The sequence below is a fragment of the Microcebus murinus genome, chromosome 20 (assembly GCF_040939455.1).
Source record: "Microcebus murinus isolate Inina chromosome 20, M.murinus_Inina_mat1.0, whole genome shotgun sequence".
Taxonomy (NCBI): domain Eukaryota; kingdom Metazoa; phylum Chordata; class Mammalia; order Primates; family Cheirogaleidae; genus Microcebus; species Microcebus murinus.
In genome coordinates, this window is record NC_134123.1 from 34,333,505 (window position 1) to 34,360,393 (window position 26,889).

A 26,889-nucleotide genomic window follows, 5' to 3' on the forward strand; every position below is an offset into this window, starting at 1 on the left:
TTCTTATTTAAAAGTCACATTTACCTTGGTTCCAAGATTTTTTCTTTTTTTTTTTTTTTTTCTTTGAGACAGAGTCTCACTCCGTTGCTGGGCTAGAGTGAGTGCCGTGGCGTCAGCCTAGCTCACAGCAACCTCAATCTCCTGGGCTCAAGCGATCCTCCTGCCTCAGCCTCCTGAGTAGCTGGGACTACAGGCATGCGCCACCATGCCCGGCTAATTTTTTCTATATATATTAGTTGACCAATTAATTTCTTTGTATTTTTAGTAGAGGCGGGGTCTCGCTCTTGCTCAGTCTGGTTTCAAACTCCTGAGCTCAAGCAGTCCTGCCGCCTTGGCCTCCCAGAGTGCTGGGATTACACGTTTGAGCCACCGCGCCCGGCCAGTTTCTAAGATTTTGTATAAAACGTGTGTCACTAGAATAAGCGCCTCCTAAGAAAGACAAAAATGCCACCTACCTACCTACTGCTCCACTGACACTTAGAAACAGCACGCAGCTGGCTCAGCGTCACGCTCACGTCCCGGCGCTCCACCGGACCAGACAGAAACGGGCTGAGCCAGGCCGTCCTGGATCACGTGCCTTCATGTGAGGCAAAACTTTATTTCTGCACGTCTTCGAAGCGAACAGTTCCCTATAAAACTAATTACACGGCCGGACTTTGTGCTGCCCTGCTATACGTCTTAAACAAATAATAAAGCGCCCTAAAGACGACAGTAAAGAGCAGAATACCAATGGATCTATTTGGGGCACAGCCTGAAAAAGCAGATTCTAAAATTATCACTCCATGTCCAGGAATCCACCACCATGCCGAGCACTCACACGTGGGGGGGAGCGCTCGCTGTGGAGCCTTCGCGAGAGTGAAAGCCTGAGAGCAGCTTCGGTGCGGGGCGCCAGGGACCCCAGGGCACCGCACGGGCCGTCTGCCGGGACCGCGAGTCTCCGCAGAGCCCAGGGCAGGAGCCCGCCGCCCTGAGAGCCCTCGACGCCCAGTGAGGACGGAAGGCGCGTCGTGACGGGGTTGGGGTCGCCCCCCCCCCCCGCAGGTCCAGAGTGCGCGAGCCGGAGGCGCCGGGCCTGGCACGCTCCGGGCCGCGGCCCCCGCGAGGGGAGACTGTCTTGGGTGGGCGGGGGAGGCTGGCTGCGGGAACTTCCACTTTTTTCTCGGATCAGCATTTGAAAACTTCACGACCAAAACGTATCACTTGCAGGAGTCAGAAGGGTAGAAACTGCCCATGCTTTAACTTCTACACAGTCTCGATTTAATACATTGAGACATTTCAAACGACAAGGCCTTTAGGTTTACCGAAGAGGCCTGGGTCTCCAGAGGCCGAGAAACACGGCGTCGCGCACGCCGCCAGGAAAGACGCTCGGGAAGACGCAGCCTCCGCCTCGAGACACGTGCTGACCTCTCCGGCCTGTGCCCATCGTCTCACTCGCTGCCCGGACGGCAGGTGGCAGCTGGCCGAGTGTCCCGCGAGGCCACCCCCACGCACAGACGCCACAGCGCGCGGGGGAAGGGCCGGCCCAGCGAGGCAGGGCGTGGGGGCGGGGGGACGGAGGACAGGGTGGAGACCAGCGCCTCGTCCCCGTCATCGGACGGACGGTGAGCCGCAGGAGGCCGCCGAGCCCGGCAAGCTCGCCCAGCGCACGGGCGGGGGCTAGCGGATCTCAAGACTCCTCACGTGATGCCCTCCAAGAAAAGCAGCACAGGGCTAGTTAATTTGGAGGTTTATGTGACTCTAGAAAATAAATCCTCGCCACCCTGGCACTCCTCCAGAAAGTCAGTTCTTCGGATTACGTGACCAGAACGTTATCAAGAAAAGTTAAATTCTTGAAGTTTGCATTTGTAATTTAACTAAACTGGGCAGTTTCCCTCAGATTTAGCAAAGTTTCTTTTATCACCCGGTGGTTAAAAGTATCCCAGAAACGAACTTCCTTCCCGTCCAGCAAGATAACAGAACCAACGCAAGACAGAAATTTTACACAGGGGGGAGACGCTTAGTCCCAAACAGTAAATGTCGCTTTGGGAAACGGCTCAGGAGGCTAACACTGCAGCTACTAACACGTAACAAACGTGACCACGGCAGACACCGCCCCATCTCGCCTGGCGCCTGGACCTCCTCCACGCCGTCCCGGCCACTTTGACATCCTCGGTCCTGGTCCTGGGGAGACGGGGGGCTGCCCCGACGGCCTGCCGCAGAGGTTCCAACTCCGGTGGCCGGTGGCAAACCCACCCGCCCGCCCCGGACGGAAACGTGCGTGGTCAGTGATTTCTGGCACCTACGCCACCTGCCCACCCCCAGTCACACCGGACGGCCACAGGGGAAGCCAGCCCCCCACCTGGGGAGGAAGGGAGAACGCAGCTCGCGAGGGGGGGAGAGACATGCTGACGCGGAGCTGCAGCCCGACCGCGCCGGACTCCCGGGCCGAGGGGACAGAGACGGTGGCCCCCGCACACCCGATTACATTAAGTCAGGATTTCTGGAAGCGGGGCCTTTGGGTTTGTTTTTAGTGCATGAAGCCCTCTGGAGACTCTAATTTGCAGCCGGGCCGAGCAGCAGCAACGCCCCACTGGCGACCCCGTCCCCCACGTGGTTCCGGCCAGGACCGGGGAACGGGGACCGGGGCGCAGCAGCGGAGACACACGGGAGAGGACGGACACGTGTGGCCCCAGCAAAACACACGTGCTGCGTGCGACACAGACACACACGGAGGAAATGCTCTCAAAGTACGGCCGCTGGAAAAGCGATGCTTGTTTTCCTCGGCACTTTTCTCCCCAAGGCGTTTCTTCTTGGGTTTCCAGACGTTCGTTTTTCCCAGCCGGGCCTGTGTCTCCACTCCGCTCCTCTGTTTACACTGAACGCTGTCTTCACCCGCGTTTCCCAGAAACGCTGTTTTCGGGGTTATTTTTGGTGGAGTGAGCCTGCTCCACGTGACTGCCCGGCTCGACTCAGGCGCGCTGTGACTCAGGCTCACCCGCGGGGCGTCGCCCAGCTGCCGGAGCACGGGAACAGAGGCCCGGCCGGCTCCCCACGCCGCCGCCGCCGGGAAGGCGGCAGGAAGACGCCCCCAGACAGGCCCGTCGACCCAGGCAGGTCGTTCCCGTTAGCTCGACATCCTGAACAAAGCACCCTGAGCCCCATTTCCAGATGAGGGCTCCCGCTCGCCGCGCCCCTCCTCGACAGGCCAGCCCCCAGTCCGACCGCCCCTCGCTCTCGTGCTCAAGGCCCCCGGGCCTTTGCACTGGCTGTTCCCTCCGCCTGCGACACCCCCCACCCCGCCCTCCCGTCCGGCTCAAGTGTCACCTTCGAGGAGACTTCTCGGCGCTCAGCGGGGCAGGGATTGGCACTGGTCTGTTCTGTCCACGCTGGCACCAGGCAGGCGCTTAGCGAGTGTCTGTGAAATCTGCATCGCCAGGTTGTGACACAACTCAGAACTAAACAAACAAGCACCCCCACTTCAAAGGAGAAGTTCCTGCAATTTAAATTATGTGAGCAGCCTGGTCTCAGGAAGGGCGCACAGCGCGCAAGCAAGACAACAGCAAACAGCACAAGGCGAGCACAGCGAGACGCCCAGAGGGCAGGGAGCCCCGCGGGGCCGAGGCCGATGACGATGGCGGGAAGGGCCAGAGTTGCTGCGGAAGCTGCAACCCAGGATGAAATGTGACCCCGAAGCGGTCCCGGGCCACACACCTCTCTGTCACTCAGCCAGGACAGCCGATTCAGGGTCGACAGCTGCCGCACACCCAAAGGGACACTAATAAAGTCCAGGTACCTGGGCTCAAGTAGCTCACACCTGGCTTAGACAGTTAACCTTCCGACTGCCGCCCCTGTTTAGAGACTGGGCCACTGCTCCCAAACTTTAATGTGCAAAATGCCTCCAGATCTTGTTGACATGCAGGTTCTGAGCCAGAAGGTCTGGGGTGGGCCTGAGACTGCGCTGCGTTCCCACCCGGCCCCAAGTTGATGCCGGGGCCGCAAGAGCATCCCGGGACAAAGCAGCTCGCCGCGATCCACACAGCCTCCTCGCACGGGGCGGGAAAGGGAATCCCGGCCCTGACGTCAGATGACAGAGAGGGTCTCTTCCAAGGGAAAGGGCTGCGACCACAAGCCTGACACCCCAGTGTGGGGCTGCTGGGCTCACACCTCCTGCCACCCCCCCCATGGATAGCAACACTTTTTTTTTTTTTTTAAAGGTTTTCCTTAGTTCATGACATCTGATAAAAACAACATCACACAATGCTTCTTTAAAGCTCCGTGTTTAAAACTCACTTCAACGTTCATGGACCAGACCACAATTTTCACACGAGATTTAATTTTTAACCCTTTGCACTCGGATGTGGAGTATGCATAGTGTCGAGTGGATAATGAGAAAAGGCAAGCGAGTGCTACGGGCTAGGAACCTATTTCACTAAGGATCACCCAAAGTCATCGCGACAGGACACGCTGACACACAGTCAGGCTGACGCAGAGACCCCCGGAACACCGCCGCGGCAGAGAAGCTGCCTGGAGGCCGCCTGGGTCCCCAGACGTCACGCCCCAGGCCCTGACGGGCATCTGAAAACCGCTCCCGAACGGCAAAGCGCTTCCAGAGCACGGTCGCACTTTCCCTGCGCCAGGGACCCTGCCGGCCGTGGGAGGTCACCCCTGGGCCCTTCCCGGAAATGCGTCCCCAATGCCTGAACACGCGGGACTGCACGCGAAGCCAGGTCACGGTATTAACGGGCACACGAGCTCCTCAGACACACGCAGCGAGCGGGTCCGAGGCAGCTTCAGCGCAGTGACGGGCACACAGGGGCGCGGCCACAGGTGACAGCCGAGCCGCAGGTGTGTCCCTCAGTGCTCCGCGGGTCTCCAGGTAGAGGCTGGAGGACCAGAGCCGTGAGGGGTTCCCACCTCCCAGGGCTACGACCCCTGCCTGGGGACAGTCACATCTGCCCGAGCCCAAGGGCTGGGGCAGGGCTGCCCGGCGACCACCCGCCACTGCCCTCCTCGCCTGGTTTCCTCTCCCCAGACGCCAGGCCTGAACGGCATGGACTCGCGCGCCGCCGCGTAAAAACAGGCCCGATGAGAAAGTCCTCCGGCCGCTCTGCAGCCGGGTGCTTTTCGTGGAAATCTGCTCTAGGTGCTGACGGACACGGCCTCGGCCCACACCCTTCCCCGACTCCGACTCTCCCGGGTTCTTATCCCAACTCTACTTACAGAGTCTCGCTTTCCATTACTCCCTCACCCAGGGGGGCCCTCAACTGGGAGCAATTCTGCCCCCCAGGGGCCATGCGCCACGTCTGAAGACAGTCCTAACCGTGTGGGCTCTCGGGGCACCAGTGGGTGGGACGCCGTTCAACACCCCACAGTGCGCAGGGCACCCCCCATCCCCCATCCGATTCACTTCCCTGGGATAAGCCTGACGTTTAAGACAAAAGCAACCACTTCTGTTTTCTTGAGACAGTCTCACTCTGTTGCCCGGGCTAGAGTGCCATGGCATCAGCCTCGCTCACGGCAACCTCCAACTCCTAGCCTCAAGCAATCCTCCTGCCTCAGCCTCCCGAGTAGCTGGGACTACAGGCATGCGCCACCATGCCCGGCTAATTTGTTCTATACGTATGTGTATATATATGTATGTGTGTGTGTGTATATATACATATTTTTTTTTTGTTGGCCAATTAATTTCTTTCTATTGTTAGTAGAGACAGGGTCTCGCTCTTGCTGAGACTGGTCTCAAACTCCTGACCTTGAGCGATCCTCCTGCCTCGGCCTCCCAGAGTGCTAGGATGACAGGCTTGGACCACTGCACCCAACCCAACCTCTTCTTTTCTCACTACAAACCTGGGGACCCAGCCCAAATCCAAGACCCTGTTACACGAAGCCTCTCCTGGCCCTGTTCTCCTGCCCGGCTCAACTCCCCACGAGCGAGCGGATCCACCTGCGGCCGCACGCAGCCCGCTCACACCCCCACAGGTTCTTTAGGACAGGCCCGACAGGCAACCCTCCCAGCCCGCCCCGACACTGCCCGGGAGGGGCAGGCATGCACCGTGCCCGCAAGTGCGTAACAGCCTTGTGGCGAGACGAGGTTTAAGACAAAGCTAACTGAGCACCTAGAACAATGAGTGGTAAAAAAATTTAAATATTAAAAATAATTAATAAAAATATTAAAAAAAAAAGACAAAGTTGGCAACTCGGCAGTTGCCACCTCGAGACACCGGCGCTTCCGTGGCCAAGCAGCACGGTAACTCAACCATCTGTCGGAGAGATGGCCGGGACAGACGCGGCCACGGGCACGCCAGCGGTCCCGGGTCGCCTACCAAGACAGAGCAGCGGCCTCCCTCCACACGGAGGCAGGCGCTCCCACACGCAGTCTGCACACCACACCACGGGAGAGACTGGGAACCACAAGGCGCCGCCAATTCGGGCCGGTGGGACGGACGGCCCGTCACCAGGAGCTGTGGACACCGAGCGGGCGAGGAGGCCGGGCACGACGTGGGCAGAGCAAGACTCAGTAAGCTTGAAAGGCCAGGTGCGAATCGAATGCCGAAGACGCAAAGCCACGCCATGGGAGGCCACGGAGACCCGAGAAGGGAAAGACCCTCGCAGCACGGCCGCACTGTGCACTGCGCCACACGCACCCGGTACGCCAGTGTCGTGCTAATCGGCATGATCCTTGCAGTCGTCCTTATTAACACGCGTGAGGATCAGATTATCTCCGAGCTACACGTGAGAAAAGCTGACTGTCGGCTCCCAAACGCACTCCCTCACGCCCCTGAGCCCGCAGAGCAGGGAAAGCACGGTGGCGAGGTCCTCCTGTGACTGCTGGGGACCGGACCAAGGAGGCGAGCGGCACAGCGGTCAGACACGCGACAGAGGCCCCGGCACCGGGTCAGGCAGCAAGGCGGCCCTCACTGGCCAGGAGACCCTCCCACCAGGCTGTCCCCTCCTCTGTGAGTGGGGACAACAGGACCTGCCTCGCTGGCCAGGAGACCCTCCCACCAGGCTGCCCCTCCTCTGTGAGTGGGGAAACGGGACCCGCCTCGATGGCCAGAAGACCCTCCCACCAGACTGTCCCCTCCTCTGTGAGTGGGGACACGGGACCCGTCTCGATGACCAGGAGACCCTTCCACCAGGCTGTCCCCTCCTCTGTGAGTGGGGACAACGGGACCCGCCTCGCTGGCCAGGAGACCCTCCCACCAGGCTGTCCCCTCCTCTGTGAGTGGGGACAACGGGACCCGCCTCGCTGGCCAGGAGACCCTCCCACCAGGCTGTCCCCTCCTCTGTGAGTAGGGACACGGGATCCGCCTCGCTGGCCAGGAGACCCTCCCACCAGACTGTCCCCTCCTCTGTGAGTGGGGACAACGGGATCCACCTCGCTGGCCAGGAGACCCTCCCACCAGGCTGTCCCTCCTCTGTGAGTGGGGACCACGGGACCTGCCTCACTGGCCAGGAGACCTTCCACCAGGCTGTCCCCTCCTCTGTGAGTGGGGACATGGGATCCGCCTCGCTGGCCAGGAGACTCTCCCACCAGGCTGTCCCTCCTCTGTGAGTGGGGACACGGGACCCGCCTCGCTGGCCAGGAGACCCTCCCACCAGGCTGCCCCTCCTCTGTGAGTGGGGACAACGGGACCCGCCTTGCTGGCCAGGAGACCCTCCCACCAGGCTGCCCCTCCTCTGTGAGTGGGGACAACGGGACCCACCTCGCTGGCCAGGAGACCCTCCCACCAGGCTGCCCCTCCTCTGTGAGTGGGGACATGGGATCGGCCTCGCTGGCCAGGAGACCCTTCCACCAGGCTGCCCCTCCTCTGTGAGTGGGGACACGGGATCCGCCTCGCTGGCCAGGAGACCCTTCCACCAGGCTGTCCCCTCCTCTGTGAGTGGGGACATGGGATCCGCCTCGCTGGCCAGGAGACCCTCCCACCAGGCTGTCCCTCCTCTGTGAGTGGGGACCACGGGACCTGCCTCGCTGGCCAGGAGACCCTTTCACCAGGCTGTCCCCTCCTCTGTGAGTGGGGACATGGGATCCGCCTCGCTGGCCAGGAGACCCTCCCACCAGGCTGTCCCTCCTCTGTGAGTGGGGACCACAGGACCCGACTCTCGTGGCTCTGTGGGCAGAGAGCAGGACGCGCTGGCAGTGCACGGCCCGAGGCTCCGATCATCCCCGTGGGGCGCAGCTTCGCCGGGAGGGCAGCCACATCGGCGAAGTGCGTGCCGGAGGGGAGCGCCGGGAGGACGCACAGCTGCGGGCCGCCCCGCCCAGAGCGTGCCCAGCACAAGGAGGTGCACACCAGCCAGGTGAGCGCCACACGCTGCCACACGCTTCTGTGTTCCCTGCACACAGGGATGGCACCGGGGGGGCCACCTTCTCCTCCAAACAGAGACTCCACTTAACAGTGGACTCCCTCCTAGCCCTCGGGGAGGCCGAGGCGTGAGGATCGCTTGAGCTCAAAAGTTCGAGACCAGCCTGAGCAAGAGCAAGACTCCATCTCTACTAAAAATATAAAGAAATTAGCCAAACAACTAAAAATAGAAAAAATGAGCCGGGCATGGTGGCGCATGCCTGTAGTCCCAGCTACTCGGGAGGCTGTTGCAGGAGGATCGCTGGAGCCCAGGAATTGGAGGTTGCTGTGAGCTAGGCTGACACCACGGCACTCTAGCTCAGGCAACAGAGTGAGACTCTGTCTCAAAGAAAAAAAGTGGACTCCCCCACAGAAAAATGGACACTGGAGACCCCAAAAGGTGGGGCGGGGCTGAAGGATGACAACTTACCTACGGGGGACAATATCCATCACTCGGGTGGTGGGTGTACCAAAAGCCTTCACCAGTGCACAATACAACCAGGTAACAAAATTTTAAAAAATGGACTCTGCCATGACAGGTGATCACCTATTCTAACACCAATGCGTGACAGCTTGAAAAATTACCAAATTATTTGAACTACGGTTAAACAAAATGCTCCTAAGAGTTGATGCTAGCAAGTGCAAACTGGTGCGACCCTCTGCACAGCAATTAGACAGGCCATAATAAACTTTTATTACATCTGTACCTTCGACCCACAGTCGTGCGTGGAGGAATCTACCCTAACGAAATTATCAGCAATGCAGTCAGAGGTGTGCATGCAAGGAGATTCATCTCAGCTTTGAAAGAGCTGAGACAAATACAAACAACAGCCAGCAACAGATTAATATCTAAACATATCAACAAATCTCTATCCATATGATCAAATATTATGTAGTCTTTAGAAAAATAACTTCAGGAAACAAAAGGCAGGAGGGACGCGCACAGGTGAGGGGAAACAGGCGGAGTGGGTGTCGGTTGCGTGCACACACAAAACGAGCACTGAAAAAAAGACAAAAGAGAACGCACCAAAATGTTACTATTTATCTCTGGGTGGCTTTTATTTCTTATTTTTCTGTGAGGCACAGTAACCACTTTTAGAATTAGAAAAGCATTATAGATATTAAGCCTAGGCTGGGCACAGTGGCTCACACCTGTCATCCTAGCACTCTGGGAGGCTGAGGCGGGCGGATTGCTCAAGGTCAGGTTTTCAAAACCAGCCTGAGAAAGAGCGAGACCCCGTCTCTACTATAAATAAAAAGAAATTAATTGGCCAACTAATATATATAAGAAAAATTAGCCGGGCATGGTGGCGCATGCCTGTAGTCCCAGCTACTCGGGAGGCTGAGGCCGGAGGATTGCTTGAGCCCAGGAGATTGAGGTTGCTGTGAGCAAGGCTGACGCCACGGCACTCACTCTAGCCTGGGAAACAGAGTGAGACTCTGTCTCAAAAAAAAAAAAAAAAAAAAGATATTAAGCCTAAATATAACGCCTTCCTACAAGACACGAGTGATACAGAAAAGTACGACACAAGCTCCTGAACCCGCAACCTTCCTTCCTTCCACGAGTATCCCACACCCAGCTGCGCGGCCGGCACCCCGTGGGGCTGTGTGTGGTGCGTGAGCCCGTTCTCAGGAAGGGCGCACAGCGCACAAGCAAGACAACCGCAAACAGAGAGAGCAGGAGGCGAGCACGGAGAGACACCCAGAGGGCAGGGAGCCCCGCGGAGCCGCGGCCGATGGGGAAGGGCCAGCGGTGCAGGGAACAGAGTGTGTGGAGCTCCAAGGCTGCAGGAGCGAGCGGAGAGGAGCGGAGGGCCAGGCAGGGGCCAGGTACCCCCGGCGCAAACACGAAGTCCCAAGCGCCGACCACAATACCAAGTCCAGAGTCAACGACATGTTTATTTCCAACTTGTTTCCCAAGGAGCCCACCTCTGTAGAGGAAGGGATAACATCCGTGAAGCACTTTTAAGTCAATGCAAAAAAACACAAAACATAAAAAGGAAAAGTGATTTGTAAGCATTTTACTAAAATAGTCATTACACATCCCTAAAAGCCAGAACAAGAAAATAGATAGTTTAATAAGTGAAAGCTATTTGCTGACTTAGGCCAAGTAAAAGCCAATGCTGACCAGAAAAACCATATTCCACATAAAACTGTTCTTTTTAATATTTCTTACCCTAGAGCTCTACTCTTTAAAAAAAAAAAGACAAATCACTTCTCAAAATCTCAGTAAAAAGCACCCAGCACTTAGCCAGATGAGCTCCCGTAGAGTGAGGACAAAGCAAACTTCTGGAAACAGCCTGAGAGCAGCACAGCAGCCCCCACTGGGCCCCCCAGCCCTGACCCCCACAGCCGAGGGGCTCTCAGACCGCGAGATGCCAGGACGCCCCGGCGCAGCCAACATAAGCGGCCCGCGGGGAGGGGCGCGTGCACAGCCAGCCCCCAGCGCTGCTCCGGAGACCGCGGTACAGAGGCATCCAGAGCCCTAAGGGGGGGGGGAGGCTGAAGACGTATTTCCTAGTCCTGGAAACCCACAAAACGGGGCTGAAACAGCATCTGAGAGTCGCCAACTCAAGAGAGGACGCCAAGCCTGTGGTCCCCACGTGCTAACAGCTCACGTCTCCCCCAGCCCCGCCCCGGGCTGCGACTCGCTGGCGTGGCCCTCGGGAGACGGCGCTGCTGACCGCCACCCCGACCGGGGTCCGACCTCGGCTGTTCACCTGCGACCGCTGCTCCCCGCTAAGAAGAAATCCCGCTTTACACACAAGGTGACGAGACGCCTGGGGCAGCCCAGGTGCTGGGAACGCTGGCAGGAAACCCGCAGGAGCGAGGAGCAGGACAGCGAGCGAGCGGCACCAGAGCCCCCGGGAGGGACGCTGCTGCCTTCCACCCCCCACCCCGCGGCGCGGCTGGAGAAGGGGCGCTGGCCCCCCAAACCTGTGCCCCCGTCTGCGCCGTGGGGACGGCCACGCCCTCACTTCCCCGGGGCCGCTACAAGGGCCAAAGCGGCCAGGCCTGGAGGGTGGCTCTGAGGACGGAGCCTGTCCCACGCCGAGGACAGACGCAGGCAAGGCCTGAGCAGCCGCGCCGCCACCCTCACTGAGGCTCGCTCCAGCGCGACCCGACAGAGGAGGTGAGGAGCGGCACATGGTGGGGGTGGGGCAGGAGCAGAGGCACCAGCAGCTGCCGAAGGGAGGCACAAGGAGCAGGGACAGCGACCCACCGGCCGCACAGAGGGAAGGGCCCGGGGGGAACAAACAACCCAACCAACCAACCGACCCACCAAACGCTGAAGACAATGCTGTCTGGAATGATGAAGCAACGCACTCGCCATGACAGTCACACCCTCGTCGAGAAAAACTGACATCGTGTGTCACCTGTAATATCAAAAACAGGCAGGTATTGACCCTGAGATTCGCACGAAAAAAAGAAAAAGAAAAAAAAAAAGGCAAGCAAGACGGCTCCAGGCCGGAGGCGGCTCACGCCTGTCATCCTAGCACTCTGGGAGGCCGAGGCGGGCGGATTGCTCCAGGTCAGAAGTTTGAAACCAGCCTGAGCAAGAGCGAGACCCCGTCTCTACTATAAATAGAAAGAAATTTATTGGCCAACTAATATATACAGAAAAAATTAGCCGGGCATGGTGGCGCATGCCTGTAGTCCCAGCTACTCAGGAGGCTGAGGCAGGAGGATCACTTTAGCCCAGGAGTTTGAGGTTGCTGTGAGCTAGGACGCCACGGCACTCACTCTAGCCTGGGCAACACAGCGAGACTCTGTTTCAAAAAAAAAAAAGAAAGACAGCTCCAGATGCAGAGACGGCGGCTCTTCCCCAGCGCTGCGGTCTCGGGTAGAGCCCGGGTGCAGGGACGTCGCATCCACAAGGGTGGCAGATAAAGCCCTCGCCGTGGGCCTCTCTCGCCTTCGGGACTTCTGACATCAGGCACGTTCTCCACACAAGACTGTCACAGTGAATGCGTGGGCCAGCAGCACGCGTAAATGCTGCAGTTTTCTGGAGAAACTGGCTAAGTGTCTAATCGCAGCGAGTGAACTAAGCTACGGTGACCACTTTGGTCCCCAGTACGATGTCCACCTGCCCACGGTGGGCCACTGGCAGCAGGCAGCACACTGCCCTTGGGAACTCCAGCCACGGTGAGTCCAGTCCGAGCACGTTCAGGCGTCCAGGGTGCAGAGAGCAGCACCCGAGGCCGCGGACCCAGCGGGAAACACCCGGCTGGCACCGATGCGCCCCGAGTCCAGAAAGCGCAGCCCACTGGCCCTCGGGCCGCGTTTCTGCATGAGCCACAAACTCCGCCCCGTGATCCGCAGGGCACGGCCGCTACGAACCAGGCAGGGCTGCTGCCGCGGCCAGGACCAGACCTCTCGTGGGTGGCCACGCAGGGAAGGGCCAGGCCAGAAAGGGCTGGATGGGCCTGACCACGGGACACGCTCGGGAAAGGGGATTCAGGATTCGCCTCCCACGTAGCTACCGCCGGACCCTCGCGGCACAGGTGCACCGCACCTGCCCAGACGGACTCCACGACAACAGCGGGAGGAATGCAGCCCGCGGGCAACCACGCACCTGCCTCTCCTTCCTGCTGTTCAGCACCTCCTCATGCCAGGAGACTGACGACGGGCCCCGAAGGCACCTTCCGACCTCAAGGCGGAGACTGTCCAGCTGCTTCCCGGACGGGGCCCCACCCTGCGCCCTCCCTGACGCAGCTCCTGCGGCACAAACCTCCCCCGCACGGCCGCCTCTGCCCCTCCCAGCACGCGGTTCGTGTTTGCCGCGACTCTTGGACTATGAACCGCAGGTGGTCCTGCCTCCCGTGCCGGCCGAGTAGGCAGCGCGATGCTCTTGCGGGTCACTAGGAACTCACTCCCCACCCAGCATCCAAACGCCAGGCTGCGCAGGTCCCCGGGCAGGCAGAACCCAGAGGGGTCTGGGAGGCAGGCGTGCGGCTGACCGGAGGGAGCCCACGCTGCTAGACCACCGTGGCTGGGAAGCCGGGTGGCGGGGGGAGCACCACATCCCGCAGATAAACTCTGCCCACACCTCTGCGAGCGCAGGCAGGCCCCAGGGCTCGCCGAGACACGGCCACGCAGAGATCCCAGCCCCGAGAGCGCGGGGAAGCCTGTCTGTGCGGGAGCCCGGCCAAACCCGCTGTCTGCGAAAACACGCAGGAGCGCCGACACTCTGAGGAGGACAGGACAAAGCCCGGAGTCTCCACGGCGCAGCCACGATCCCAGAAGCCACCCGGGATCGGCAGACGGGGAGGACGGACGCCGTCCACAGGCAGGGAGGCCACGGAGGGCTCGGCGGGAACGGCCGTCGTCGCGACGCACAAGGACGGAAGGAAAAGGCTTTCCAGAGACGAACGGCGTTTTTAAAGATGGAAATTCCAGCCCTGAAAAATGCCATTTCTAAACTAAAAAAAAAATCCAGTGGATGGGCCTGACCAGCAGCCTGGGGGTAACGGAGGGCTCGGTGATTTGATGGATCAATGGAGAGTGCGCAGTCAGGAGAGAGAGAGATCTGAAAGGAAAAAATGAACGAGGCTTCAAGGACCCGAGCGACGAGCACGGCTGGACGCCCCTGTCCCGAGTCCCAGAAGGAGAGACGCTGAGGAAGAGCCATGGAGAAATCACGGCAGAAAAACTCCCACGTTTGGTGGAAGGCATAAATTCACAGACCCAGCAAGTCCAGGAAACCAGATAGGACAAACCCAAGCTGACAGTCACAGTCGAGCTGCTCACATACAAAGACAGATGATCTTGGGACCAGCCGGAGGCAGGCACCACGCTGGACCCGGGACCGAGGCCGGCGGACGGCAGGGGCCGGAACATGGCGGCCCGACTTCTTCGAAGCGCCGGAAGAAAAAAAACGTCGACAAAGAATCCCGCGGCCGGTGCAAATACCCTTCGAGAGCAGCACAGGTGAAAGCAAAGCGTTCTCTGACAAAAGAAAACTAGGACTGTCTTGCCAGCACACCCACACCCCAAGAGGCGCTGACGCGGTCTCGCGGGCCGCAAGGGTGCAGTGACCCTTGGCAGCTTCAGCGAGGAGAGCGGCGGGACGGCGGGCGCGTGGGCCAGCGTGAGAGACGGTGTCTCCTCCTAGCCTTTACGGAGCGCGCTCACACTGAAGCAAACGAGGGCGCCGCGCCGGGACGAGCAGATGTGACCTGCATGCTGACCAGAGACAGCGCACGGCCGCCGCGCCGCTCAGAGCTAAGCATGCAGAGCATGAGCCCGGGACGGCCACCGAGCCACCTGGCAGCAGAGCAGGGAATGAGAAATAGAGCACAGGCCGGGGCCGGGGGGTGCAGGTGGGACCTGGTTGGAAAACGGCGCGAGGGAACCCCTCCCGAGGCCCGCGCACCTGCCAGAACTCTAACAGTGGAAACGCTCCGGTGACACACTCGGACCCGTGCATTTCGCTGAGTCCTACCTTTCAACGAAAAGAAAGGAAAACCCGAGGAGACGTTGGCCCGTGGCGCAGAGCCCTCTTGGCCGAGACCTGCGTCCCAGGACGCACGCGGGCGGCGTCCCCAGGCAGAGTGGAGCTGCGCACAGATGAGCTCTGCCGCCGCTGGCTGCCCGGGGCCGGCTCGCTCTCTTCCCAGCACATGTTCCTCGGGGTTTCCTCCGCTTCTACTGATGAAGTGGGCAGGCAATTCTGACTTGACACAACAAAAACAGCCACTTGCCAATGTCACCTCGGCAAAGCACTTACACTGAGCCTCTCGGTGCCCGCTTTCTCACGGCTAGGGCGGGGACAAAAACAGAGACCCACTCGCAGCGTTGTTACGAGGGCTTGATAAACACTCAGAAGCACTCGGAGCAGTGCCTGCACGGGGGGGGGGGGGGGGGGGGGGCCGTCCTCGCTCACGCCGGCCGCTCTCGCCTCGTGCCTCCGTGGTGAGCCCGGAGCGGGAGCACTGGTGGATAACCGGCCTCCCACACAGACAGCGACGGTGTGCTGCTGCACAGCCTCAGGACTGCTCTTTTTTTTTCTTTTCTGAGACAGAGTCTCACTCTGTTGCCCAGGCTAGAGTGAGTGCTGTGGCGTCAGCCTAGCTCACAGCAACCTCAAACTCTTGGGCTCAAGCGATCCTCCTGCCTCAGCCTCCCGAGTAGCTGGGACTACAGGCATGCGCCACCATGCCCGGCTAATTTTTTCTATATATGTTAGTTGGCCAATTAGTTTCTTTCTAGTTTTAGTAGAGACAGGTCTCCCTCTTGCTCAGGCTGGTTTCGAACTCATGACCTTGAGCGATCCGCCCGCCTAGGCCTCCCGGAGTGCTAGGATAACAGGCGTGAGCCACCACACCTGGCCTGAAAAACTTATTTTTAAGTTAGAAATAAGAAAGTAGAATACAGATGTTAAAACTCCCCAGGGTCTACAGACAGAGGACATGTCAGAGCGGCAGCCGTCGCACAAGGGCACAGGGTGAAAGATGAGGAGCTGGAGTCGGTGACGTGAGTGACCACCATGGCCAGGGGGCAGGCGTCCCGAGGAAAACACCGTCCTCTCCGTCACATCCAGCACCTCCTGCCGCTGGCCTTAACAGACACCTCAGGGAGGAGCCCATCGGGGGAGAGCTGCCAGGCCCTAGGGACTGACAAGACAGCGTCCACACTCCAGGAAGTCCAAGTCTGGAGCCAGAAACGTAGAGAAGCCCGTCACAGCACGGCGCACAGGTCTAGGGTGAGGAGGGCACCTGGCGGCCAAGACGCGGGCACTGGGGGTGTCGCCGGCCCCAGGCGCCTGGGAGAACAGCATCTGCAGGGGCTCGGGGGACAGAGGGACGGCAGGGGACAGGGGAGCTGCGACAGGGCGGTGGGGGCTACAGAGACGGGACCCAGGCCAGGAGACCGGGAGGTGCCAAAGAGATGGCCCAACTCAAGGTCGGAAGTTGAGGCGAGTGTCCCTGTGATTTCTAAAAAGAGCTAAGGTATCAATGCTTCTGAACCATTTAGCTAAAAAAATAAAACAAACCAGGGGTGGAGCCGCTGCTTGCGGACTTTAAACAATCGCGCCGGCTTACTTGCAAGAGAACACCGCCGGTCCCTCGCCATCCAGCGCGCGTTTCTGAACCGGAAGGAAGGCGGAGTTACGCCGGGCCGGGCCGTTCCCCAAAGACTATTTTAATCTGCGCCCTGGCTCCGTGGCCCACTGCCCCACACCCGCGTCTGCCTTGGCGGCACGCCACGCGTGTGACCAGTGTGGCGAGCGCGGGTGGAGACCCCGAGAGACACGCACCCCTGGGGGTCGGGGCTCGGGGGCAGACCAGGGAGGGGACGCGGGGCTCCCGCACGGCGGCAGGCGCGGGCCTGGCTGGTGCAGACCGGGAGGAGGGATGGCGTCTCGGAAGGCCAGAGAGGGGCCGTCGTGCACAGAGAAAAGCGGCCGCGCGCAGCATCTCTGGCAGGCCTGGAGCCGGGAAGCCCGGGTTCGAGGGCCGTGCCTGGCAGGGCCTCTGCGGTCTGTGGTCCCGGGCGGAAGGGCAGGACAGCGAGAAGGGGCCGAGCTCGCTCTGGGCTCAGGGACACTGACCCACTGCCACCCGCAGCGGCCTAGCCGCCCCCACGAGGCCCCACCTCCAAAGCTGCCACACGGGCACCGAGCGTCCCGCGCGTGAGCTTCGGGAGACACGGCGGAGCACGGCAGCGCGGGAGGAGGGAGGCCTGCCTTTGTCCGGCCGAGCCCCCGCCGGGACCGCCAGGCCTGGCTGGGCACACAGACTCTTTGGGACTCGCCAGTGAGACTGGCAAAGCCGCGCTGAATCAGCGCCCCAGATCACAAAGCGAGAGGAAAGAAGCCTGAGAAGCGGCGGGATTAGAAGTGCAGGGGAGCAGGCGAGAAACGGGGAGCAAACCCTGGATGGAGGGGGGGGCCAGCAGCGCCGAGCGGGCGGCAGGCGGCACCGCCCTCAGCCCGCGAAGGGCCACGCGCCCGGCCAGGACGGGGACGTCGGAGGGTGCGGGCGCGAGCCCAGTGGACACGGGACATATGGCAAGAGATGTCTCAGCTCTGGGAGGGAGAAGACGGACACTGGGCAGGCGGCACTCGGGCAGGCGGCTGTCATCTGGAACCCATGAAACTGGCTTTGTGTCTTTTACCAAATAGGTTCCAGATGGATCGGTTCGACACACAGAGCGAAGCCACACGGGTTCCGTGCCAGAAGACACCGCGGGGTACTGTCTTCACAGCGTATGATGCATGACACGTACACGTGAGTAACATGCACTAACGTGTGCAATGCGTAGCATACGATGGGTAATGCATTCCTGATTATGACACAAAACCCAGAAGCCACACACAAAAAAAGACTGACAAATATGACATTAAAAAAAAAAAAACCCGCATGGCAAAGGCAAAAGATAAAAAAAGGAAAGCAAACACTTGCAACTCCTACTAATTTCCTTGAAACTTGAAGAGCTTCTAAAAACTAAAGACCCACAATCCGACAGAGACGCGCAGAGATGGCTCACTCGCCGAAAATGACAAAACGGTTCGCTTTGAGGCAATGTAGAAGTAGAAAATAACTTTAAAAAAAAAGAAAAAAAATTTTTAAAAATACATAAATAAAAAGGGTTTGCTTGGCAAAGCCGTGTTCAGCCCCACGCGTGAGAGGGCGGTAAGGTGAGGCCACGCGGCGCGGAGAGGGCTTCCCGCCCGACCACGTGGCGCTCGCACGGGCTGGCAACGTGCAGGCAACAGCGCCCCACGCCGTGGCGGGAGCTTTAAAAGGGAGACGCGTCACTACGTGAAACGGTGAGAACAGCACAGGCCGTCCGCCCGACTCCGCGTCCAGATTTCCCTTCTGCAGATACGCGTGCCCGCACGTGAAGGGTCACGTCTGCAGAACGAGGGCGCTGTGTATGTGACACGTCACGGACGCCGTGCTGTCCGCAGTGATGGGACGGCACCAGAACGTGTCCACGGGACCGACGGACAACACGCCCGCCCCGGGCGGCCTCGGAGCAGGGCCAGGGACGCCGGAGCAGGGACTGCCGGGAACCCTCCTCCCGGCCACCAAGAGAGGGAACCGAGGGACAGGCCCCTGTGGCAAGGATGACGCCAGTCATCCATTTGTAAATACGCTCAGGCTCTCTGGAAGGTTCTACAAAGAACGCTGTCACCTGCTAGGAGGGGAAGTGGACGGCTGGGGAGAGGACAGGCAGCTCGTTCTCTACATGTGAAATAAGGGCTCTCGCACCGGGTGAGGGACCCAGACGCCGCCTGACCCTTGGAACGTGCCGCGGCCTTTCCTGACCGCTGGCGGGAGGGGGTGCCCCACACGCTGGGCACCTTTGCGAACCTTGAGGACCTCTGAGGACTCAGATTTGTCTTAGCTCAAGAGATCACCGAATTCCTTAATAACGACTGTCTTAGCTGAGGAGGCAGAGGCAGCCGCCGAGGAGCAGGCAGGGGCAGTGGGTGCCCATGGGACACGCCGGCCGCGTGCCACTCGGCCCCTGAGAACAGCACCGCTAAGCCCCTGCATGTAAATACACATGTGACGTTTCAAAAGCACCGCAAACACACATGTATTACACGGTAAAAATGCCCTGGAGGACGCATGCCAGCCTGGCGGGCATGGACGGCCGTAGCCGCACCGGGCGTGGGAAAGCTGCCTCGGGTCGCTGGGGGGACGTGGGTCACGCAGGGACACGGGAAGAGGGGCCGACAGGGGCAGACTGCATCAAAGGAAGGCCTTGGCTTTGTGCAAGAGGCAAATCAGAGAACATGTTTGTGGGCCGAGTGGGAAAATACTGGAGGTTGAAGGTCAGTGGGGGGGAAGGAGGAGGGAGACAGGAAACGGCGAAGTTCGGACAACTGACCCAACAGTGCCCCGAGGAAACGAAGACGTGACTGAAACAGAGAGAGGACACAGCAGAGAGATGAAGGCCAGGGCCAGGTCTAGATAGGACAGTCCGAGGGCCCGTGCTGTTGCCAGGGGCCTGCAAACTACACCCCCCACCCCACCCCCGCAAGTGCGCTGGTGAGACCCGCGGCGGCGGCCACAGGTGTGGGGGGGACGGCGTCCTGCGCCCCGGCAGCCCTCTCTCTGTGTGCAGTCCCACCTAACCACGCCTCTCTCTGTGCGCAGTCCCACCTAACCACGCCCCGGCCAGGCGGCTCACGCTGCTTTAGAACAGCCACTCCAGGAAGGTTACTGTCTTGCCTTTCTCTCCTCTTCACTTTAACTAACTCCAGGCCTTTTAACCCGGAAACGAAATAGAAATTGCTAAGAATTAACCTATTTTACTAGTTCTGGATTTTCTCTTTTTACTTTTTTCTCACTCTGCTCCCCTGGCTATAGAGTTGTGGCGTCAGCCTCGCTCACAGCAACCTCCAACTCCTGGGCTCAAGCGATCCTCCTGACTCAGCCTCCTGAGTAGCTGGGACTACAGGCATGCGCCACCATGCCCGGCTGATTTTTTCTATATATTTTTACTTGGCCAGTTAATTTCTTTCTACTTTTAGTATAGATGGGGTCTCGCTCTTGTTCAGGCTGGCTTCGAACTCCTGACCATGAGCGATCACCCACCTCAGCCTCCCAGAGTGCTAGGACTATAGTCGTGATCACCCACGCCTGGCCCTCTTTCTACTTTCGATAGGAAATGTTCCTGCAATGCGTCAGGTCTCTCCACAATCAAAGCATCTATCTATGTACAACTGGACAAAAACAACCTTGTGAAACTAAATTCTAAACTGCGTATGTCAAAGCTAAGGTCAAAAATCAGAAACCCTTCTATGATGTAAACTAACAGTTCTTACTTAAACAAACAAGATAACTACTGCTTCAGCTGGGAGTTTCCCACACACAAAAAAAAGGATCTTCTAAGATGGTCCGAGTACAGTGCCTCGTGTGTATGATCCCAGCACTCCGGGAGGCCGAGGCTAGAGGATCCCTTGTGGCCACAAATTCAACACCAGCCTGGGCAACCTAGTAAGACCCCATTTCTACAAAAATAAAAAACTGGCCAGGCATGGTGGTGCGCAACCATAGTTCCAGATACTTGGCTACTCAGGAGGCTGAGGCAGGAGGATCGCTTGAGCCCAGGAGTTGGAGGCTGCAGTGAGTTATGACGCACCACTGCACTCCAGCCTGGGCAAAAAAGTGAGAACCTGTTTCTTAAAAACAAACAAACAAAACCAATCCTTCTACGATGCAGGGAGAATTAGTTTTCCTAGGCATAACAAAAATCTCTTTTGACCAATTCAGTCTCCAATGAGGTCGGAGGTCACCACTCCAACGAGCAAACAAAAACGTACCAGTGTGGGTACTTCTACTAGCTGGCCTCTGAAGTTGTAAGACTCAAATGTGAATGTATTGGAAAATGCCTCTTAGTCCAAAGACGTGCTCAATCCAACAGGAAGGCAAACGAGGCTTACAGGACTGACGCTAAAACGGGCAGAATAGAGCCTCAACACACAACGAGCTTCAAAAACCGCAGCAGCAAGGCTCAACGTTGGCGTTTATCTGCAGCTGTTTCCAATTTTTATGAATTATATTAAGACCACCATCCCATCACTCGGCATACCCAAGGATGACATAAAACTCCGAGTCCTACAGCCACACTCCAGAACACAACACGTAATATCTATAAAGCGGGAACTCCAATGTTTGCTGAGCTGAATAAACATCAGACGTGCACGAGCTCGTGTGAAAACAAACGGCCTCCACTTGACGCAAGGGCAGAGGACAGCGACGGAAGTGCCGCGTGAGGGAGCCATCGCCACACGGGAGGGGAGGTGCTTCGCCGTCCGTGAACACACCACCATCGAGAAAGCAACTGAAGCGGCACTCGATGCCGCCATGCTCCACGTAGCAATGTTCCCGCCGCCGACAGCCAGCTGTGCTTGGCTGCACTTGATGGTGGGTGCCCGGTTAGATGACAGAGTACCTCCCTGCACCCTTTCTACCTTTAGATACACAAATACTTGCCGCTGGGCCACGACGGCCTGCAGCATTCAGCCCAGCACTAGGCTACGCAGGTTTGCAGCCCAGGAGCCACAGGCTGCACCCCGCAGCCTGCATTTCTCTAAGTGTGCTCTCACGCGCACAGGACAAAGTCACCTGACAACGCACGTCATATAGAGCACGTCCCCACCCCTAAGCGGAGCATGGCTGCAGGTCTCAATTCCTGTATCGTATGCTGTACTTCACTACGAAAACAACAGTCGTCTACGCCTACAAAACCTGCCCCCCCAAAAAAATCCCGTATGTGTCAGGATGCCATCTCCTGTGGCGTAAGAAACAAAGTCACGCACACAGAGACAGCCAGACTCCAGCTCACAGACGGGGCAGCTCCCAGCTGCCCAGGAGAACAAATGGCAAAGCCGGAGTCAGGGTCACGGCTATTCCTCCAACCACCGGCAGCTGCTCCAAAGTCCTTTCCTGCGGAATGCTAGATGGCTTTCCCAGTTGCAACAGGCACAGAGTTTCAGAGTTAAAGGAGAAACCAAAAGAAGTCACTTACACCTCACGTGATAACCACAGGCCAAACTACCCGATGTTCCACCTTTGAACTGCAACGATCCGCTCACCTTGGGCCAGAGGTCGCTGGCAGGTGCGTTCCCAGCGTTTGTGCACACCCAGGGTTTCTGCGAGGCTCGTCCTACGGCCCTCCACACCTCATCCATAGAACAGACGCCCTGGGGAAGACCACCTCTCCACCACACCCCTGCACCAAGCACTTTAAAAACACCACTTTAGCATCTCCCTTTTAAGAAAAAACAAACATGCAGTAGTTCCGTTACAGTCTGTATCGCAAGGATGCTGAAACACAAAGGTCAGGGGCACGTGGGCCTACCTGCCAGCCAGCCGGAGCAGAGGTGTGAGCCCTGCTCCTAGACACCTGCCCTATTCCTCCCCGCCTGCACCAGGAGCAACTCCACTGCCCACCACCAGCCCTTGCGCCTCTGTACCTACAGCGGAGCCCTCTGCCACCCCCCGTCCAGCTCTTGAGACAGGCTACAGACACGCACACGGCTCTGCACACGATGCCCTGCTGGTCACCAAGCGGACTCTGCTCACGGGAACCAGGGTCCTCAGCACAGCCACGTGCTGACAGCATTCCAAAGACCACGTTCCGGTCAGGTCCAATATAAGGAAACTCAGACAAAGAGCCTGCTAACCATGAAGCAAAATCAAGTCATCTAAAAACAAGCACATGAAGCAACCCAAATGTCCACCCACCGAGAGAACCAGGTAGAACGTGGCCTACCCACAAAACGGAGCACCACTCGGCTACGAAAATGAAGTGCTGATACGTGCATGACAGAGACAACCCTGGAGACACAATGCTGAGTCTAAGAAACCAGACAGGAAAGGCCACGCAGTGTGTGGTCCAACCACGCAACGTCCAGGAGAACCATCCACAGACAGAAAGTGGACTAGTGGCTGTCAGGGGCTGGGGCGAGTGAGGAGGACTGCTAATGGGTACCAGATTTCTCTTCTGGTTGATGAAAATGTTCTGAAATTAGTGGTCATGGTTGCACAACTCTGCGACTCTACTAAAAACCACATAGTGTGTGAATTGTATCTCAATGAAGCTGTTACTAAAAGATACATAAGCACGTGCATATGTCATAGCACATCACTGACACACACAAAAAAATTGCAAAGGAATTAACTTTGTTTCCAGAACTACAGCTTTATATTTAAATAAAAAGACAGGCAATGGTAAGTCTAAAGCCAAGTGTCATCAGTGCTTACCAAGTTGATAGCATTTATCAGCTCAGCTACTAAGCAGAATAAAACTATTTCAATCTACCGTCAGTTTCGCTACAATGAATATTTCCCTTTCTGAAAGTAAAATACAGCTGTATCTATTCTACCCTCCCAACACTTCTAAACTTCTAGAAGTCCTTAGAACAATAAGAATCTTAAAATAAAAACACAGTGAGGGTTTGGAGATGCAAATGCAAATAATGAATATTTCAAAAAGTAGAGTTAAAAAAGAAATAAAGATTTAAATAGGATAAAGAATTTAAAAGAAGAACACAGAGTCTCTAAACTCAAAGAGTTCAAAGCAAAATGCAACTGCTTACAAAAGAAATGTACAACAGGGCTTTGGTGGGGCTGCTGTCAGGATGACACCAAATGTGAGACTGAGGGACTGAGCAGGCAAAACACTCAGGCTGGATTCCGCCCGAGCGGCCTACTCCAGGCAACAAAGCGTTCATCTCGTCTAAGGAGCCAGACATCAGGCCTTAACCACAAAGCGGCAAAGGAACAGAAAGTGAAATAAACATGATTGAAATGACTTTAGCAGCGACACAGCGGACACTCGGGGGAAATCTAGAAACCACAGTTGTTTCGAAAGATGTAAACAATGGCCCCCAAGGTTACTCCTTTTATAATAACCCTCAGTATTAAGGTTCACATGGAATTTTCTGATTTTCAAAAAAAAAAAAAAATTGTCAGCTTCAAGTAACTATTCAAAACTCAAATCAGAACACAGACACTCGCGACCAAGACCCAGCTATTTCATTCTAGGAAACGTGCCCCGTTCTCGGTTAGCACACCTCTGCAAAACACTGCTTTAAAAAAACAGAGAGAGAACCAAGCAGCACTCACCGCCGTGTGCTGGCTGGGTTACCTGCACAACCCTCCAAACAGGCCTGTGAGGTAGGGGGACACCCCCTACCACTGCCATAGGGAACTTCGAGAGGGCGGGACTCTGGCCAAGGCCGCAGGGCTGGTAACTTCAGAGCTCATGACCCCAAGGTGTTGGGGGCGTAGACCCCTTCACCTCATCTAAGGGATTTTGGCTAGATGGAAAGGCTCCCCTTTTCATAAAAAGGTATTTTTGTTCCAGATGCGGTTCACTGCCCCACCAAAATAGCAATCACCACCTCTGCATACAGCGATGCACCTGCACGTGACAGAGTGCCCTTAAAGAGCTGGTGTGACTAGCAACAGCCGGACGCCACGAATGCAAGGGACTGGGAGGACTGACGGACGGCATGTGGAACTGGCCAGGGACGACGGAGGTTCCAGGACCCGGCGACACCTCCCCGGCATCTCAAGGCTCACACGGAGCTCACCACAACCAACCGCACTTCCGAGGGCCCCGGCTGCCACTGCTGTGGCTGGAGCCCTTTCCTGCCCAGCACACGGGGAATCTGGGGGGTGGGGGGTGGGGGAGGGAATCAACTCAGTGAAAAGAAAACCATAGTCCTGAAGGTAAATGTCACCAAAAAAGATAAGACATCAATTAAAAAACCAATGTAAGTACCACAACCACTTCTTAGAGGAAGACATTAAAAACGAAAAGCCGCCATGTAGGGATGAAAGACAGCTTCAAGAAAACGCCACACACAAGCAACCCAGTTTTCTCAGCCACTCATAAAAGCAAAGTCACGTCAAAGTTTTAAGTGCAAGGAGCATAAAGACGTCGAAAAGCAGCACTCGGCACGGCTGGCCGACGGTACCTCTGCCTCTCCAAAGAGAACCGGTTGTAAGCTAAGCACCCACCGCACTGGGTCAAAGGGAGATCTTTTCCTCTGAGAGCAAGATTTTGGCACTGGGTTCCAGGGGGCAGGCAAGCTGATGCCCTTCCTGTCTCACTGGCAGGCGGAGCCCCGCTCAGCCCAGCTCCTCACCGAGGCCGGGCACGGAGGCCGGACACGGAGGCCAGTCTGCGGGGAAGGCGGTCCCTGCACGTCACTCAGTGGGCGCTCAGGCTCTGCGAGTCTCTCTCTGTTCAAGCAGCCTGGCTCTTAAAAACAATCTCACACACAGGTTCACAAACACACACATTCAGCACACACATGTACACGCCAGCACACACGTCCGCGCTAGGCGCAGCCCCTCGGGCACTCGGACACCTGGGACACCTGTGCCGAGGACAGCCGACACACGGTCCGACCCCAACTCCCACCTCGCCAGCGGCTCTGGCACAGCCCGAGTCCCGGTAACAAACACCAGATTTGGAGAGAGCAAGGCGATACAATGTTTAACTGTTATCTGTCACCCAAGAGCCCAATTAAAGGGACAAATGCCTTATCGCGCTTGGGCCGACTCTGGCCGGGTGCTGACCCGCTCAGGCGGCGGTCTGGGGCGCGGGGTGTCGTGCGCCCCCGCCGCCAGAGCCCGAGCGTCCAGGCGGGAAGGCCTCGTGGCTGCGGGGTGGAGGCTCAGGCCGGGGCTGGGGTGCAACCCCGGGTGCGGGGTAGCAGCCAGAACGGGGCCCCTGGCGGGGACAAAGCCATTCGGTACAGCCTGAGACGCCAGGTGCAGTCTGGCACTGGGGCCGAGGGTTCAGGACGGGGACGTGGGGCGCAGACCCGGGAGCGGGTGCAGGCGCGGGTCGGGGGTTCGGGGTGGGGCCTTGCGGTGCAGGCGCGGGTCGGGGACTGGGGGTTCAGGGTGGGGACGTGGTGCGCAGACCCGGGAGCGCGGGTCGGGGCTTTGGGGTTCGGGTGGGGGCCGGGCTTGCAGGCGCGGGTCGGGAGCAGGTGCAGGCGGGCAGGGAGGCCCCAGGCCCGCGCAGCGGCGGGCGGTGGCGGCGGCACGTACCTTGTGGCAGGCCGGGCAGGCCGGCGCGCCCTTGCCCCCGGGCCCCCCGCCGCCGCTCAGGCTGCTCTGGATCTGCGTGAGCTCCTGGCGCAGCACCTGCTTCTGGTGGAAGCTGAAGGCCGGGTGGTTGGAGGCCATGGTGAAGAGCAGCAGGAACTCATCGCCCGTGCGGCCCTCGTTGAGCTGCAGCCCGTAGTTGTGGATGATGGAGTCGATGTGCGTGAGCGTGCGGTACAGCACGCCCGCCGCCTCGCGCTGCTCCGAGCCCAGCAGCGCGAGCGACACGAGCAGCTTGCTGCGCACCACCTCGTCCGTCAGGTTGGTGAGGCTGCCCAGGTCGGCCGGGTTGTTGGCCTTGATCTCCGAGTCGCGCAGCGAGTGGTAGTCCTTGCGCGCCAGGTCCTCCAGGCACGAGCCGAGGAAGCGCAGCTCGAGCGGGATGCACAGGTCCAGCAGGCCGCACAGGAACTCCACGCGCTGCGGCGACGGCAGCTCCGAGAACCAGCGGTACACGCCGTCCCTCTGCAGCGGGCAGCGCTTCTCCACCATGCTGCCGCCCGCGCCGCGCCGCGAGCCGGGCCCGGGGGCCGCGCGGGGGCGGCCGGGGGGCGCGCCGGGGCCGGGGCCGGGGCCGGGGCCGGGGCCGGGGCCGGGGCCGGGGCCGGGGCCGGGGCCGGGGCCGGGGCCGGGGCCGGGGCCGGGCGAGGGCGAGGGCGGCCGGGCGCCGCGGGCCGGGGGGCGCGGGCCGGGGCCGGGGCCGGGCGAGGGCGCGGGCGCGCGCGGGGCGCCGGGGGGGCCCGGGGCGGCCGGGGGCGGCGAGCGGCCTCGGGCCCCCCGCTCACGGGCAGGCTCCCGGCCCGCGCCCGTCCCCAGCGGCGGCCGGTGCGCGGCGGCGGCGGCGGCGGCTGCTCCTCGTCGTCGTCGTCGTCGCCCGGGAGGCGGCCGCCCCCATCTCCCCGCGCGCCGCAGGGTCTGTCACTGCGGGCCGCCCCCCGACGGAGCCGCCCCGGCCATGCCGCCGCCGCCCGCGC

The 26,889-nt window shown here is 59.0% G+C and overlaps 1 protein-coding gene across 5 annotated transcripts in view; it reads right to left on the reverse strand.

Moving 5' to 3' along the window:
- Positions 1–26,422, reverse strand: part of ZCCHC14 (zinc finger CCHC-type containing 14) — a 62,923-nt gene extending 36,501 nt beyond the window's left edge. For all 5 annotated transcript variants that reach the window (XR_012913720.1, XM_012735728.3, XM_075995851.1 and 2 more), the window contains exon 1: positions 25,859–26,422. Coding sequence is in view for 4 of the 5 variants with exons in the window: in XM_012735728.3 (XP_012591182.2) it covers positions 25,859–26,407 (549 nt within the window). In the remaining variant the exon portion in view is untranslated. The remainder of the gene's footprint in view (positions 1–25,858) is intronic.
- Positions 26,423–26,889: the final 467 nt, after the last annotated feature.